Source organism: Dasypus novemcinctus, chromosome 16 (assembly GCF_030445035.2).
Source record: "Dasypus novemcinctus isolate mDasNov1 chromosome 16, mDasNov1.1.hap2, whole genome shotgun sequence".
Lineage (NCBI taxonomy): Eukaryota > Metazoa > Chordata > Mammalia > Cingulata > Dasypodidae > Dasypus > Dasypus novemcinctus.
In genome coordinates this window covers 36,920,471-36,937,360 of record NC_080688.1, presented here as the reverse complement: position 1 = coordinate 36,937,360, position 16,890 = coordinate 36,920,471, and the positions used below count along the sequence as shown (strand labels likewise).

Here is a 16,890-nt window from a genome sequence, read left to right as displayed (position 1 = left end):
TGAAATTCACCAGATTTTGGTTAAGAAAACTTTACAGTAATAAAGTAACACAGGTGCCCCCATTTCTAAAAATCACAAAAAGCAGTTGCTTAAATTACAGCCAAAATTTTTTGAATACAATTCTTGTAATTTTTAGTTTACATTCAGTATTAACCTGTGTGAACTGTCATACACGCCAAGATTCAACAGGTCTGTAGGTAAATTATGCTGGTCAATATAATACATTCATACCATATCAATGCTCTAAGGGATGGCAAGGCTTAAAGCTGAATACACCAAAATATATATTAACAAATCATGGTGTTCTGTGCTTGTGCAATTTTTATCTTTAAAGGAGAAAGACCTAACATTCTTTAAAGAATTATACTGCTAAGGTGATATTAAACAATTCAAACTTTAGTAAGATAGGCTTTGAAAAGAACAGGCAGGTCAATTTGAATTTCTCTATCATTGGGATGATGGTCTGATTTTGGCTTTTTTCTGGCATTTCTCTTCCAAAGAGTTAAGTAGTACTTAAGAGGTCATAATCATTTGAATTTTCAGAGTGCAGCCCTAACTAATATAGAGTAATAGCATCTAAAGTAACTACTTTTAAAAATGTTCTTTAGGCTATGAAGTCAAAGCCAGATCTGCCTCAGGTAAAACTGTTTTAGAATTGGGTCAAGTATTTCATTTGCCCTATATAGTAAAAGTTACTGGAATATTGCACAAACAGTGGGTTACTTGATATGGTCCACCTTAGGCCCTTCCAACAAAACAGGAACAACTGAAAAACATTCATATCTAAACCAGCCTCCTTCAAAAAGTACCTCTGCCAAAAATTCTGCTGTACTAAAATTAAGGAGTATTTAAAAACATACATAAAGAAGGTCCTCTTTTAAGGACAATTAAAAATGGGGTTAAAAGGAATTGTTCATTTCAAAATACATTTAAATCACCATAATTAGCTATATTAAAACCAACAGATCTGTAAGCCATTTTCAGACTAATACATTCCATCTTTTCATTAGCTGTAAACTCCTTGTTATCACAAGATAATAAAGCTAGTTAACACTATTTGTTCTAAGTAAATGCAGGCTTAGTAGGCCCTTCTCAGTAGTTTAAGGTTATGAACAAGTCATAGATTCAAGTAAAAATGGCCATTTTAAGTGGGGATAAGTGATACCTGTGGGCTAATGAGAAAACATCCCAAAAGACTGTTTAATAGTGGGAACTAGAATAATTTAAAATAAATTTCCAGTAGACGTAGTTTGTTCTAGGACAGTTTTAAAAATTCTTTTTTTGATTATATGGTGAGGAATCTGTAGAAAATTATGCTTCCTATTGTTGACACTGGAAAACACCTACTAATTTTAATGAGTCAGAAAGACTTTTAATGGAATCTTCCTTACTCATCAGAAAAGAATCATTAGTAGATTAAATAAAAACAGTTCTCTATTCTTTCTGTGGCCCTATTTCCTGGTTCCCATTTCAGCTATTTCTGTGTTGGTCTTCGGTGTAAAGCAGCTAATAATCAGTGTATTTTAAAGTAAGCTTTGCTTGGGTCCCTCAAAGGAAACAAACTGGGTCCACTCCACATAAAACATCAACCCAACATTTAGCTTTGTTGGTGCCAGCTACTTAACTCCAACCAGAGTGGGTATGGGGTATTTGCCAAAAGCTCTTAATTGACTCAGCTGTAGGTTCTCCTTGCACAAGAAGATTAATCATGGTTCTGAATTCTCATAGTCATGGTGTGCTTAAAGATGACATATTTGTAAAGATTTGAATAGGAAAAGCAAAGGAATTAAACTAGGAGAAGCTGCATAAACACACACAATGCCTGCTCTGCATTTACTGATTTGTTTGTTCAGTTTAAATAGTAAACTTTTAACTCCTGTGGAAATTTTGCCAAAAGTTTCAATACATATAAGATTATAAATCTTAAACTAACACTGCACAGAGACAGACAAATCTACTTTTTTTAAATACAAATATCTCTACATTCTATCATTTTCAGACCCCTGAGTAATACTGTACCAAAGTACAGATCTGAAGAGAAACTGAGGATTCAGGCCTCAAACGTTAATCTTCAGTTCCACACCAATGGTGTGAGTCTCATGTAACACATTCAGGCTAACTAATGCTGAAAGTCAGTTTTCCCCCAACATAGTAAATGCAAAGAAACAATGCAAACTCCATCTTCGTTCTCCTTAGGATCCTGTGGGCAGGCCATGTCCTAAGTCATTGCATAACTGCCTAGGGTGGAGTTAACCTGAATTCAAGGTCCTGCCATTGGAACTAAAGAAGAGTGATGCCCCCAAAGACCAGGGTGGATTTGGGGAGTTCTTTGGAGAATAGACAAATACGTTGCACTTGCTCCACAGTGATTGTACTTGAAAGAATAAAAAGCATCCTAAATAACTGTGTTTCTTTCCCACCCCATCTGGGCATCCCTTTGCTATTTTTGGACTCTTTAAAAGCTCATACATGGCGTCCAGTAAGAAAGTAGAGAGGCTTGTCTTCACTGCTGTTAGCAGTTTGAAACTCATCCCGGAGGCGGAACTGCCACTCATCTTCTAACTCTAAGCGGACAATAGTTTGGCGTAAGGAGCTTCTATCTTGGCAGATGACACACAGAGTAGCACCTACAAAAGAAAAAAAAAGGGGGGGCAGAAATGTATCCTAGGCTCAAGGACTGAAATTATAAAGAATCTTACCACCTCTGATTTTTTTTTTTTTAAAGATTTATTTATTTAATTTCCCCCCCTCCCCTGGTTGTCTGTTCTTGGTGTCTATTTGCTGCGTCTTGTTTCTTTGTCCGCTTCTGTTGTCGTCAGCTGCAAGGGAAGTGTGGGCAGCGCCATTCCTGGGCAGGCTGCGCTGTCTTTTCGCGCTGGGCGGCTTTCCTCACGGGCGCACTCCTTGCGCGTGGGGCTCCCCCACGCGGGGACACCCTTGCGTGGCACGGCACTCCTTTGCGCGCATCAGCGCTGCGCATGGCCAGCTCCACACGGGTCAAGGAGGCCCGGGGTATGAACCGGGGACCTCCCATATGGTAGACGGACGCCCTAACCACTGGGCCAAAGTCCGTTTCCCCACCTCTGATTATATTCCCTAAGACTACACATCTGGAAATCAGTCTACAGGTAAACAAGCTATCAGAATTGCTCATTTTATTATTTATTTTGTATAAATACTACAACAAATTAAAAAATAAAAATTAAAGTGAAACATCTCCCCTCTTTTGTGGCAAACCAGAGTTAGAACATTACTTGTGTGTCCCTCTAAGCCGGATTTCTCAACTTTGGCACTATTGGACCACATAATTCTTTGTTGTGGAAGGCTATCTTGTGCCTTATAGGAGGCTTAACAGCATCTCTGGCTTCTACCTACTAGATGCCAGTAGCACCCCCAGAGTGTAACAACCAAAACAATTGCCCTCCCCCCTTGAGAACCACTGCTCCAGAGGTACTTTATATATATATAAGTAAACACACAACTTTCCTGTTTCCATAAAAATTAAAATAACATACTGTACACAGAATTGTGAATCTTTTTTCACTGATCTCAAAAGCCATCTTCTTAGTCTTTCTGAGTAATTCTGCAGTTTGTTCTAAGACAAATCTACCTCTTTCTATGGTGCATACCTATTGAAACAACTTTAGCTTCTGTACCAGAATCTTAACTAAGGGTTTATGTCAGGGGATGGAATTATACAAACCTGTTGCAGTTGATTCTGGGCCCAAGCAGTATGGTTTTATATTCAAATATTGTAGAATGTCTATAGTTATGTATAAGTAGAGTCACTGATCTGCTTTTTATGAAAACTAGATTATATAAGAAACATTACTTCTTGCATTGCACCATTCCTTTCTAAAGTTAGTAGTGGCCACAGCATATTTTAATATGGTCAAATATCCTGGCTTATTCATCCCCATTTAGAGTGTCAGAAAACAATAACTTGATCCTTTTTTATCTTTCACTTCTGTGTTTTGTCCAGTGGGAACCAATAGTATTCACAAGCAATACTCTAAAGTTGATTTACCTTTCAGAAACTTAAATTTCTTGAGAAGATCAGCACCTACGAAAGAGTCACAGAGGTACAAGAGGAGTCCACTGAAAAACACCCCTTCACAACGGACATTGCTGGAATGTGGTCTGGAGCTAACATAGCATAGAGCCACCTGGAATCATCAAGCAGAAATAGGATTTTCATTTCAAAAGCCAGCACAACATCTGCACTTTAGCCAAATGGCAGTACCCCCTTTTTTTGTCTATTTCAGGTTAAGCTTAAAGGAGATGAAATTTTTTTACTGTTAACTTAAATGGATTGGCTATGCAGTCATTACCCCTCTTATTTAGTATGCCAAGTTTTAACCTGTTTAAAGCTTCTCTCCACTTCTCATAATAAAGAATTGTTATGAGAGAAATTAGTAAGAAACAAAACAATCCCCTCCATCTAAGAATCATAAAAAAAACAAAAGCTATCTTCCACAGAAAGGCATATTTAGGAAAGATTAACTGCTTAGATTACCTTATTGATGAGAACAAAAAATATTTTAGTCACCTTTTTCTTTAGATATACTTTAATTTTTCAATTAGTTAGAGGCTTAAAACAGTACATGGATTTAAATTTTTAACTATATGGCTTCCATGAACAGAAGGTAACTTTATTACAAGGAAGTGAATAAAATTATTGGGAAATTTAAAAGGGAACAGTGGAATGGTTAAATGCATGGGCCAGGCTGCTTGGGCTCAAATACTGGTTCCTCCATTTAGTGGTCATGTGACACTGGTCAATTTATGCAATTTCACTATATCGCAACAGGTTCCTCTTCTATAAAGTTGAGAGAACAATAGTGCATGTTTCATAGGGCTGTTTTTGTGAATTAATATAAACCAGTTAGTAAGCATTTGGTAAGTATTAACTATTAGTGGTAGTCATAGTGTGACTGAGTGTCTAAAAGCTAGAGTTCTGGGCTCTCGGGTAAAACTGGGAGACCTGGGTTAGAAATGTAACCTACATAGAAACTATAAGAGGCATTATGGGTTTTTATGGTTCCTTCTACCTCTAAAATTATATAAGTCACAGCCCCACCCACAGTGTAGAATTTGAAACATCATAAAAATGAAAATGTAAAGTGTTTACACTGCTAAAATCAAATACAGTTGGATTTCATTGTTAAAAATGTGTGTTGTGTTGATACATACAAAGAAAAGCCTGGAAGTAAATATAGCACACCAAAATGTTATATTCCCAATCCATGTGGTTCTCTCTATACCTTTTTAAAAATTATTTTTAAAAATATTTTGCAAGGAAAATGTATTACTTTAATGAATAGAATGGGATAGAATTTTTAAAAACAAAACTCATTATCAGTGAGTAGAAATCCTTAAGTCCCAAAACATCGCTGGTCAGAAGACTGAAGTTACAACTGGCAATTAAAAAAAACCCACCAAAAACAATAACAAAAGGCTGTAAATTTGGTGAAGAACTGGGGGGAGAGAGAGGAGGAGAGGAGAGGAAGGGAGAAAGAATGAGAAATAGAAGCCCAAACTTGGGAATCTGAGAAATAGGAGCAATAAAGGTATCAGGTGGTACTCATTTATTAGTTTAGCATCATTGGGCTCCTCCCAGGTACCTGAAACAATGGGTGAGACACTGTGTGTTCCTTAAAAGCTCAGTTTTGTGGCCTAACATTGTCATGATATTGCAGTATAGTCTGATAAATGTTAGGACACATAGGAGTAAGCAACTGCTTTTGCCAGAGGCCATCAGGGTAAGCTTCTCGGCTGACATCTGAGCTAGGCTGAATGTTCATTCGCTCATTTTTGAGAATTAAAATCGGTATGGGAGGAACAACTGATAATCACATTTTGCATCAGCCTTTGCTTAAGTATGTCACAGGCTCCTTTTTGTTTGCATTTTAAGCTTTCAGACAGGAGCTAAAATGGAAAACAACGAAGCTGTTAAGAGCAGTACTGGCCCCCTTTTCCCCTTTACCTCAGGTCCAATGTTCAGGTAGCAGTCAATGGCCAACACAGGACTCTTGAAGTTCTGGATGGCTTTGGGAAAGAGTTTGTATGAGGCGTGTTGAAGGAACTTCTCCAGGAGAAACTGTGCAGGGGCTGCGAGTAATGTATGCTCACTGTCTGGAGCACAGACATACTGAAGGGGCAAGATGGGTGCAAAGCTCTCTGACACCTGAAATCAGAGCCGAGGTTATCATTGAAAATGGTGTCAGACATTGGATGAAATGGGCAGGGACACACTGCATTTCGTCCTAACAATCCCCCATAATAGCCATTAACATGGTGTCAAATGTGTCATTCTTTGGTCATGTGATTTTCCCCACTTTGGTACAATAGAATTTAATGTAAGTCACAGAAAGGTCAGGAGAAAGTGGAAAAACAGGCTTCTGTGAAAGTCACTGCATTTAACAAATAAATTGTGAGTTCCAAGAGGACACTTTTACAGTGCTGCTGGGTATGTGTGGCTTAAATCCCATCCTATCCTACCAAAAGAAAAAAAAAGGCAAAGAGGTTTCCAAGCTCCACTGGGCAGTCTACCAGTTATAAATGATTAGAAGCCAGTAACTTTTTAAAGCATAGTAGGGCTGGCCAGTGGAATCAGTTCTTCATAGGATTTGATCTGTATTTGTTTCAATCTGGCAGAGGACCCAGACAAGCTTTTTTTTTTTTTTCAGGTGCTGGGGATTGAACCCGGGACCTTGTATGTGGGAAGCTGGCGTTTAAGCACTGAGCCACATCGGCTTCCCCGGGTTGGTTTTTTTGTTTGTTTTGCTTGTTGTTTGTTTTTTTTCCAGGAGGCACTGGAACTGAACGTGGGACCTCCCATGTGGGAGGTGGGAGCTCAACAGCTTGAACCACATCTGCTTCCCAGACAAGCATCTTGAGTTATATTCTCTTGTGTATTTAAAAATGTAAAGTTTGCCATCTTGAAACTAAAGCTTTGATGGAGTCATTAATCTTTAAAGAAACAATTTCGTTGAATTGTCAAAACTTATGTTTTGACTCTAGATGAGTCCTCAGTGAAGGAAATGAGACTTTGCAGATTTGACATTAAGAACTGACTGCCTTGTGTTGCTTCATTCTCCAATCAAGTGGAATGGCAGTGCCTAAAAACAAAGATATTAATAAATCATTGTGCTTATTTTCAACAGTAGAAATAAGCTTGCAAAGCTTACCATGATCTTTGGTTTAATGACAAAGTCCCTTTGCCCTCCAACCTGGATATGTTTTTTCATGAGACTGAAGTTATTAAAGCGGCAGATGAGCAGGCCACTACTATTTGTTCTCAGGTTAAAGTCAACATCTTCACAGAAATACCTAAATAATAACAACAACAATAGTTTTCTTTACCTGTCACTTTCCAACCATGATAATTATGTATTGTGAAATATGTGTTGCAGCCATTAGGAGACAGCCTAAAAAGTAATTTTTTCAGTTAAACATATCTTGTCTTCAACCTTGCCCTCATGGAACTGGCCTTCTTAACACTGACGTGTGGAGCCTCTGGTTTGGGCATTAGTTCCTTGAAGGAAAGGAGGTAGTGAGGTGATTTTTGTCCCCGATATTCTAAATTCCATTGGGTTTCTAGGCATGCCTGAACTGTAATAAGACTATGCCATCTAAATCCTCTTGCAAGACAGTAATGGGGAGGTGCTGCCAGTTTTAAAATCCTAGCTACAAAACAGGATGAGGCACCTGCCTAATTAAAAACATAGAAGTGAGAACTGCAGCAATTCCAATAGCCACAGAGCTGAGGCTTGGTATAAGAGGGACTTTATTCCTGAAATTCTTTCTTGGCCCTCTCAGATTTTCTAGGAATGTGAACATAGTTTATTCAGGAAATAAGGCCAGGGCCAGCCCTGCTCTTTTGCATCGGTTGGCTTTCCCCTTTAGGGTCCAGATCTCTAGGTCTACTTACATTTGGGGACATTAATTTGCCTTCTAAGTTCTGAGGATGGATAAGGGTTTAGTCTTCAATGTTTATGTATCCACATGATTTGTGTTGATTCAATAACTTTTGTGCCTATGTTTTTGTTGAATAATGAGAGGACTACAGTATGATTTCCAAGCTTTTCACTTTGTAACAGCTATTCGTAGGGCTTAGGTGAGTTTGAAGAGTGATGGAGGAGCACTTCGGGGCCTGTGATCCCTTATCTCTTTGCCCATAAAGTTTCTCATCTTAAGGACAGACAAAAGAATAAAAAAACATTACAGAGACTAGAAATGGGCAAAAACAGAGGGGACAGTGCCAAGGCTGTTTCACATTCAAAAAGAGTAAACGCACCTCCCTCCACAGATTCTGTCTTGAAAAGGAAGGTTGTCAATTTGACATTAATGAGTAGAAACCATTCCTTTTTGTTTTTGATAATCAGTACACTCAAAGGCTAAGAATTCAATACCATTATCAAATCAGTAAATTTCAGGGTTACCTGCATCTGTTAAGTGTGGCTTACCTGTTGAAGTCATACTGCACATTCTGGGTTAAGTCTATGTTGAGGAGAATGAAGTCATGCACGTGGCACCTCGAGAATGGAGACTTTGGACTCTGAGAATTCATCTTGCTGCTCCACTTCTGTATGCCCAGTATTGCATAGTGGACAATTTTTGGTGTGGCTTCAATATGCTGCAAGACACTCTTCAATGACACATTTTTACTGGGCACTTCTGCTTCCATAGGCTGGCTATGAAACAAAGTTTATATATGATGTCAATAAATATGACTAAAGGGCCAACACTACTGCCTTCAGTAAACAGTATTAATATCTGTAAAAAATGTATTTAGTTGATTTACTTTGTATGGGCCTGGAATGAAGAAAGATATCAAGCCCAGTTTCCACTCCTATTTGCCACTGCCAGCTTAAGGAAATGCCTTTTAGGGATGGGATTTATCATTTTAAGGCTGAGAAAGAAATCCAGTCCATGTTTCAAAGTGAATAACGAACAGGGAGTTAGCAAAGAAGGTAGCCAGAGAATAGAAGCACAAAACTATACTTCCTGGTTCTAGGAATATAATACAGGAATATTTGAAAACTTAACTGGCTTCAAATCCATAGTAGAAGATAGATTGTGTCTCATCAGACTTATAGCTAACGAAAGTTGTGAGACAAAAATAGTCCAGGGAATTAATGGCATACTGATTATCTAAATTCCTAAGGCACCAGAAAATGTTCTGGTGATGAGTTCCCTGGAAGACTGCATTCCTCTGGAAAGCTGTACCTCTCTTCCTTTCTTGTGTAACTGCAGCCAAGAAAAGTATCTTGTCTAAAACATTGTGTCATACTCCCCCAGAATTGCTCTGGAAACATCACTAACCTGGTCTGCTCTTGAATATTGTGAATGTTCCACAGGACACATGAATCATCCATCACAACGATGTAAGGCCAGACACACTGGCGTTTAACTCCCAGCTCCTCGAGGCGGTTCCGCTCCAGTTCTAGGTTGTGATAGGACAGCTCCTTAATGAGGAACCTGGCAGCACCTGAAAGGCAATGTAACCACGCTGCACATGTGTTACCCAGGCTTGGCGCTGGCCCCGCACACAGCCCTGAGTCTCTTTACAGGCAAGCCTATTCCAAGTCAACGGGTCCAGAACAGGGATTCTAAATTTCAGTGTACATAAAAATTCCTGAGGAAGATGTCAATTCCTGGAGCCCAACACCAGATTCATCTGAACAGATCTTGTGAAGGGCTCAAAACCAAATACGTTTTTCACGCACACAGTTCATAAATAACACTGTGAGAAGTCCTAGAAGAACCCAGTTTCTGTGATGGGACAAAGGATGCCATGGGTAGGGATGGTATATCAGTGACCAGTTCCTTAAAGCCATGACAAGAGGCTCTCTGGTCTTGGGGCAACCACGCACAGGTACTGTAGAAGGGAGTAGATGGGGTTAGATGAGAATGTGCCATTTCTGGTGATGCTTTCTCTGCTTTTGGCTTAAGGGAATTTGCAATAGTGTCTTCTCTGAAGATTTGGGAAACTAGCAGCATTTCTTTTTATTTGCTTTTTGGCACAGTGGGTAAGTGAATAGACAGGAGCCATGCTGCTGGGGTTTGAATGCTGATCCCATCACTTACGGCTGTGTGAACCTGAGCAAGTGAACTTCCCTGCGCTGCCGCCTCCCTGTCTGTAAGGAGATAGTGATCCTCGTCTCACAGAACCGTGCCTGACACACAGTATATATGCACTAAGTGCTAACGAGTATTAAAATGATCACCAGAAATTAGGCAAATTTTATGAGTGGGCTGCCCTAAAATGAAACAAAATGTAGTTGATAATGAAGAGGCTAAAAATGCTATTAAAGTCCATGGAGGAACCAGGAAAAGAGTTCAGCTAGATCAAGGGTAATAATGGGATTTAGGAAAATCTACCTTCCAAAAACATGTGTTTAATAGTTTGCCTTTATTTTATTTGCATATGTATTGCGTGTTCTTTAAGTAAGTTATTACAAAAAATGGCGAAATTGACACCAAACAAATTCAATCAGATCTGAGATTTTTCTCCCAAAAGATAGAGAAGACAGTAATTTGAGGATCATATTCATACAGAAAATGACTTTAGTTTGGGGTTAGAAAGTTTGTGGAGAGAATGAAGGACCAGAAATATACAGAGAATTCACTTGATTTTTTAAAGTGATAAACATGGAAAATCAAATGCATTAAAACTAGTTTTTTAAAAATATTTTAATACCATTAAGGCTATTTAAGATTTAAGAACAGGAAAGGAATGGGAAAGGAGAACAAAAAAGGAAGAGACAAAAGGGAGTGTAGCAGTTTGATAGTTTATGAATTTCAAAAATAGATATTGGATTATGTTCATGAACTGGTCTGGGCATATTAGATGTACTGGATTCAGAGATTCACTGTTACTTGATTAAATAATGATTAAGGCTTTGATTGGGTCATGTCAGTAGGACGTTCAGCCTCTACCCACCAAGACTCAGAGAAGATGACAAGGCACAGGAGTTAGTTAGAGTTTTTGGATGCTGGAACCCCAGGAAGTAAACACAGGAAAAGAACACGGAGGAATAGAGATGGCTCCTTAGACATGGCAGAGGCCCTGGGAAAACACAAGCCATTCGCCTGATAGTTCACAGCTGGCCTTGTGGAGGGAGCAGAGCAGCTGAGCTCGGAGAGAACTGAGCCCCGGGGAAAGAGGCAAAGCCAAGAGGGCCTCATAGTCTACAGCTGACCTTGTGGAGAAAACAGAGCAGTTGAGCCAGGAGAGAAATGAGTCCCAGGAGAGAGATAAGATGTATCCCAGTCCACAGCTGATATTGGAAGAAGCTGGGACCACAGAGCCTTCAGAGGAAGACGAAGCCTGAACCCTTGCAGACGTCGGCAGCCATCTTGCTCCAACACGTGGCAACAGACTTTGGTGAGGGAAGTAACTTACGATTTATGGCCTGGTAACTGTAAGCTTCTACCCCAAATATTAAATATCCTTTAGAAGAGCCAACAGATTTCTGGTATTTTGCATCAGCACCCCTTTGGTTGACTAATATAAGGAAAGAAAGAGATAATCCAAGAGAGGGGAAAATGAGGAAAATAGAGAAGAATGGAAAGTAAGGGACTCTGGATAGGAGAGTGGAGATTCAGAAAAACGACTCAGGTCTCATCTGCTGTTCTCTCCAGCTCAAAGCTGAATCTTATTCCCTCTGAAGTGTAAATGAGCAGTTTTTGATCCTCAACCCTTTTGATTTTCTGCACTGAGCTAGATGCACAGAGCTGATGGGAAGAACTACAATGCAAGAAGTGGATTCAGTTAGAGGTGTCTTGCCTTAAGTTAGATAAGTAATTCTAGAATCTAGATCACCTCCCCCACAGCTCTATCACACTCTCATTTGAGAAGTCAGTGCATTGCTCTTAAGCCCTGTGGGGAAAAGCAGGAAGGACTTCTCACAAGCACCTTTAAGATGACTGCCATAGGGGAGCCCTTCCCAGCGTACTCAGTACCTCAACCAGTAACGTCTTTAGCTATGGGCCCTCAGAAGAGAAAAACTGCAAAACTACACATTAGGAGGGGGGAAGAAAACTCAGATTCGAAGAGAAGTCAAAAGTCCTTTGTTCATGGGGAAGTGGATGTGGTTCAAGTGATAGAGCTTCTGTCGACCATATGGAAAGACCTGGGTTCGATCACTGGGGCCTCCTGGTGAAAAAGAAGAAGAGAATGTGCGCCTGCGTGGCAAGCCAGTGCCTGCGCAAGTGACTGTGTGGTGAGCCAGTGCCCCACCTAAGTGAGTCAAGCAGCAAGATGATGATGCAACAAGAGAGAGACAGGGAGAGTAAAGGCGAAGAGCAGCAGAAACCAGGAACTGAGGTGGCACAATTGACAGGGAACCTCTCTCCCTATCAGAGGTCTCCAGGATTGAATCCCAGTGAATCCTAGAGGAGAGAATATGAGAATAAAGACAGCAAAGACAGCAGGGTGGGAGGAGGGGAAGGGGGGAAAATTAATAAAATAAGTCTTTAAAAAAAAAAGTCCTTTGTTCAGGAGGGCAGGACACTTTCCAGATGCAGAGGAACCTTGGAAAGTTTCAAGCCAGAAGGATGGAGCTCAGGTTATCTTCTCAGCCCTTCTTCCCATCCCAGGAGAGCCCCTTACCCACGCCTGCATTATTGAACATGCCGGGAAGCACCAACATGATGTGGTTGGGCCAGTACTTGCGGTACAGTGGCATCTCATATTCTTTGACCACCAGAAGGTGAAGGTGGCTGATGCCCTCCATGGCGTGGAAAAGGTTTAGCAGTCCATGCTCATGGCGACCACTGGAAGGAGTGAAAATAGGGCTCTTAACTGCATTCAAATTCTGCTGAAAGGAAAAAAAAAAAAAGGGAAATTAAAATCCTGAGATAGAAGAAGCTCGTAGAACCTGGTCCAGTATCTGATGCCTGTCAGTCCTGTGTCCAGTTACCAACACCCACCTTGTCTGAAACCAGAGGCAGCCGCATGCTTTCCAGGTGTTTGCCCTGCTTGCTGAAGACAAAATGACTCTCTTTGGATTTGGGAATGATGAAATAGAGCTGAACTTCTTCTCCCAGCATAGAGGAAGAGAATGTGAATGCATGCAGGGTTGAGTCAGACATCTACATTTGCAAAGAAGAAAGAAAGGGAATGTGAACTCACGGGTTTCCCAAACTTCCAGGCCACTCCTTTAGGTTCTTACTAAGAGAGGCAAACTAACATGAACTTTTAAGTGCCACCAGACCTTAAGAGCCGTGAGTACATCACCTCCGGCTGGGAAACAAACACCACATCTCTCAGGAGCTTCTCCTGATGTGAGAGCCAACCATCCTGCCCCCTGCACAGCAGAGGTATGTGGCTGTCTGGCTCAGGCTTTGCATTCCTAATGTTAACACAGACTGTTCAATCTTATGCAAAAGTCACATATACTTATGGTACGTCCTGTTATGTAAACATTTCCCAAAGCCCCAAAGAAGTATAGGGGAAAACACTTCAGCTATATATCTGGGTCAGGTCACATGAACCGAACATCAATTTTCTAAATACAATATCTGAATTGACATCTAAATACAATGGGATTTGTTGGCCCCATCTTTCCTGGCTGCACTGGAAGCTTAAGAGTTTGAGTAGCTGTTTACTCAGAACTCTAGTTTCAGAGACAGACCATTTGACTCATCTAAGCCAAATATAAATCTAAGCTGTTTTAAAAGTTGCTGGGTACTTCACACACTCTGTTACCCATCTCAGTGAATAACTGTTTAATAGGGCTCTACATGCTTTACAGTACAGACAGTGCTCTCCTTGCATTAAGCCAACTCACATCCAGGTTAGTCTACTGATGGTTTTAACTTACATATTACTTTCGTAGAAGAATAATACTGTCATTCTCTTAAATTTTAGTTCATTTTGATTCACCAGTATGGGGATTTGCTACTTAGTATGTAATCACATAGAAACTAACTATAAATGGAGGGTTTTTAAAGGAAAATATTTTCTGCAAATCTATGATTTATTGATTAGGGGGTCTGGATCTTATATTTATTTACAGAGCATTCTGAGCTGATTTCAAATTAGCCCACCAAAAGTTTTCAGTAAGACCAAGAAAATAAATCAGACATAAAATGAACTTGGATTAAGGTAGAATGATTGAATCCAGTTTTTCACTAGACCCCTTCTAATACCCATTTGTATTTCAGGATGAGATGTAGACAGGAAGGGAAGAGACCTAATTCTCAAAGAAGCAGCGGGTTTGGGGGACGTCAAATCAGCCTGGCCTGTAAGAAGGAAAAATTGTTTCTAGGAGTTCAGAACCAACAAAATCAAGAAGATAAATTGGGAAAAGGCAATGTGGAACTTATGTCCCCAGTAGGTGCTGGAAGCTATCATTCGCTGCCTTTCTCATTCTTTGTATTTAATGATGTGCCGGTCAAAAAGAAGCCAAATACCATGGAGTGTTGGCTCCCATTCCATGTTCCTCTCTCCATTCTCATTGCGTAAAGCAACAAACATCGGCAATGTGAAGACTGGGCAAACCTTTCCCGAGCTGGAGTAAGACTATGACTAGTGCAAATCAACAGACTTATTAGAATCATAAAAGAAATACCCCATTGATTTGTCAGATAATTGTAGCATTTTAGTCAAAAAACCAAAATGGGGAAAAGACCTTTTCACTAAGTATACCTTAGAACCCAGTTATTTCAGGATCAAGCTAAAACAACTCAGCTACTTTTTTTTAAGGAGGTACCAGGTATTAAACCCAGGACCTTGTATGTGGGAAGCAGGTGCTCAACCACCGAGCTACACCCGCCCCCAACTGAGTTGGCTTTTTCATTTTGTTTGTATTGTTTTTAGGAGGCACCAAGGAAGGAACCCAGACCTCATCCATAGGAAGCAGGCACTCAACCACTTGAGCTACATCCGCTCTCCACTTTCTTTCCTAAACTTGGCATGTGTAACCATTTTGATGAAGTAACTTAAGACGCTAAAACTGAGCCAATGCCCTGCCCTCTTTCACTCCCCATCCCCATTCTAACAAACCCAAAGCTCGTTTAATCATAGCTTTATGCATTTTGGTCACTAATGAATGGGTCTATCTCATAAGTAAGAGCTATTCCTTCTCTAAGGTCTGAAACTAGGAGCCTTATTTTTTACCTCTCTACTCCCCCCCACCCCATAAATGCAGAAATGCCTCTTGGGTAACAGAGGTCCGGGGCAGGGGTGGAAGAGGGGCTGCACCTGGGAGGCAGAGGTGAAGTCCATGTACTGGTGGCACTGCTCACAGTGGTGGAAGGTGTTGTAGGCCGCGTATTTGGTCAGCATCATGGACACGGTTTCTCGTTTCTTTGGCTCCTCAACTTTGGACTCCTTTATTGCTTCTAGGAATAAAGGGGGGGAAAGTCCCATGCTACACCTGGGAAGAAAAGCCCCCACTCCTGGAAGGGGTGGTTCCCTGGAAAGGATTATATCATTTATGCCCTGAATGGCAAGTATGAAAATGAAAAGATGATAAATATGTATAGAAGAGAGAAAGAGAGGAACTACTGAAGCTGTGCTCAAAGGTCAATTGAACTGTCCCAGGCCTCCTGCCCTCATTCTGGTTCCCCTCGACCTTCAGAGGAAGAAAGCCCGGCTCTGCTTGCACTGACCTTGCTTGACCCCTGCCAGCTTCTCAGTGTACACCAGGCTCATGACACTGAACTTGGGATCGTGCACACTGACGTCAAAAGGCATCTTGCTGAAACTCTCGACGTCCGGCCAGGGCTCTCCCTCTGACTGCCGCACTTCACTGCTTTCTCCGTGGTCTAGGACGGGAAGGAGAGGGTAAGGCCAGTCAGACTGACCTCCTTCTCCTCCCCTCAGAGCGCGAGAAAAAGGGATTATTACGAAATATAAAGCCCAGAGTGGGGAGATAAAGGCATTTCTGAAAAAAAAAAAAAAAAAAAAAAAGCTCCAAATGAGGGTAGAGGGATGCAGGCCCTCGCCCCCTGGGACCCGCGGGGAGAAGCTGGCCCCACTAGCATCCAGCTCAGTCTCTACAGCCCAGCTCACAGAGGCCCTCGTCTGTGAGATCAGCTGAGTCTCTCTCACCGCCACTTTCCTTAAAAGCTTGCTTAACTCTGGATCACCTAAATTCTGCCTTCGAGTGTTAATTGTGGGATTCTAAGACACTGACAGCCTAAGAGATTGTATGGATGCATTTAGTAAGATTCCCGGGATCTGCTGCACCTTGGAATCACCTGGGAAGCTTGTAAGACGCCCGCTGCCCGGAGCACACAGCCTGGAGCACACAGCCCGGAGCAGTGGAGCCACAATCCCCGAGGCCGGACCCAGGCATCCGCAGCATCCAAAAGAAGTGCCTCAGGTGGTTCCAGCTGGAAGCCAAGGCTAAGAATCACAGCCTTCAATCCTGGCTCTGCCTCTTAGCATCTAAAGCTTTTAGGCCCTAGACTTAACCCCTTAAGAGTCCCTGATGGTTGTAAGGTTTAGAAATGATACATTTAAAGTGCTAAGACTGTGTCTGGCAGGCGCATGGTGGGTGTCCCAATAGATGATATTTATCATTATTATAATAAAATGTATGAGATCAAAGAGTAGCTTAGGACAACTTTCAAAGGGAGGAAAGAAGAAAAAGCTTCCCCAAAAGCTCCGAGTACAGCCACTATCTTTTTAACATAAATAACCTTTTTTATATCCCTGAGCTGAAGTTTACATTTCATTGAAAATCCCAAGTTTATTCTCATTTTTAAAAAGTTTCCTCTGCTTCTTAAGAACACCACTGCATTAATCTACACTAAAAGGAGGGAGAAGTAAAGCCGGCTCCCAGCGCTGCTCCCAGCGAAGGCTGGGTTCTGCTGCCACTGGCTGTGGGTGACCAAAATGGCTTAACCATCCAGGTAATCAATCCAACAAGC

At 41.1% G+C, this 16,890-nt stretch overlaps 1 protein-coding gene across 7 annotated transcripts in view; it reads right to left on the bottom strand.

Moving 5' to 3' along the window:
• Nucleotides 1-16,890, bottom strand: part of GREB1L (GREB1 like retinoic acid receptor coactivator) — a 293,082-nt gene continuing 276,192 nt past the window's right edge. For 3 of the 7 annotated variants that reach the window (XM_071208498.1, XM_058277520.2, XM_058277516.2), the window contains exons 25-34: nucleotides 15,625-15,780; nucleotides 15,215-15,354; nucleotides 12,940-13,101; nucleotides 12,620-12,827; nucleotides 9,328-9,493; nucleotides 8,469-8,696; nucleotides 7,191-7,332; nucleotides 5,987-6,187; nucleotides 4,028-4,166; nucleotides 1-2,627 (exon numbers count right to left, since the gene is read on the bottom strand). In XM_071208498.1, the coding sequence (XP_071064599.1) occupies nucleotides 2,464-2,627; nucleotides 4,028-4,166; nucleotides 5,987-6,187; nucleotides 7,191-7,332; nucleotides 8,469-8,696; nucleotides 9,328-9,493; nucleotides 12,620-12,827; nucleotides 12,940-13,101; nucleotides 15,215-15,354; nucleotides 15,625-15,780 (1,706 nt within the window). In that variant the 3' untranslated portion in view covers nucleotides 1-2,463. Of the gene's footprint in view, nucleotides 2,628-4,027; nucleotides 4,167-5,986; nucleotides 7,122-7,190; nucleotides 7,333-8,468; nucleotides 8,697-9,327; nucleotides 9,494-10,398; nucleotides 12,828-12,939; nucleotides 13,102-15,214; nucleotides 15,355-15,624; nucleotides 15,781-16,890 lie in introns of those variants that run through there. The other 4 variants (XM_058277519.2, XR_011645953.1, XM_058277521.2 and 1 more) reach the window with 4 other exon arrangements.